General features: G+C 55.4%; 1 protein-coding gene across 1 annotated transcript; it reads left to right on the top strand.

Annotated features, from left to right (window-relative positions):
- Positions 1 to 22: 22 nt before the first annotated feature.
- Positions 23 to 442, top strand: LOC104279891 (synaptic vesicle glycoprotein 2A-like; the record flags this gene model as incomplete). The annotated part of the gene is made up of 2 exons (XM_009877335.1): positions 23 to 140; positions 197 to 442. Coding segments are annotated over exons 1-2 (364 nt in total), but the record flags the coding sequence as incomplete, so codon positions are not given.
- Positions 443 to 632: the final 190 nt, after the last annotated feature.

The following is a 632-nucleotide window of genomic DNA, read 5'->3' as shown; positions in this document are numbered from 1 at the left end:
CGCCAGGTTCATTGGCCTGAAGATGAAGTCGGTGATATTTGAGGACTCGCTCTTCGACAACTGCTACTTCGAGGACGTCACCTCCAGCAACACCTTCTTCAAGAACTGCACCTTCATCTCCACCTTCTTCCACAACACAGGCAGGAATGAGGGCGGGAGGGGGTGTCTCAGATTGATGCCTGTGGGGGTGATGGAGATGAGGGTGACCCCACCAACCCCCTTTCTCCCATCCCCACAGACCTCTTTGAGTACAAGTTCATCAACAGCCGGATGGTGAACACCACCTTCTCGCAAAACAAGGAGGGCTGCCAGCTGGACTTCAGCGACGACAACAACGCCTACATGATCTACTTTGTCAGCTTCTTGGGCACCTTGGCCGTCCTCCCCGGGAACATCGTCTCGGCCCTCCTCATGGACAAGATCGGCCGCCTACGCATGCTGGGTGGGTGTTCAGGACGCCGAGGGTGGTGGGACGCTGGGTGGGGTTGCCCAGAGAGGTGGTGGATCATAGAATCATGAGTTGAGTTGGGTTGGGTTGCATTGGGTTGAGTTGGGTTGAGTTGGGTTGGGTTGAGTTATGTTGAGTTGGGTGGTGTTGAGTTATGTTGGGTTGGTTGGGTTGAGTTGGGCTG

This window comes from Apaloderma vittatum, unplaced genomic scaffold (assembly GCF_000703405.1).
Source record: "Apaloderma vittatum isolate BGI_N311 unplaced genomic scaffold, ASM70340v1 scaffold28469, whole genome shotgun sequence".
NCBI classification, from domain to species: domain Eukaryota; kingdom Metazoa; phylum Chordata; class Aves; order Trogoniformes; family Trogonidae; genus Apaloderma; species Apaloderma vittatum.
The sequence above is the reverse complement of the archived record's forward strand: the minus strand, read 5'-3'. Positions and strand labels throughout refer to the sequence as shown.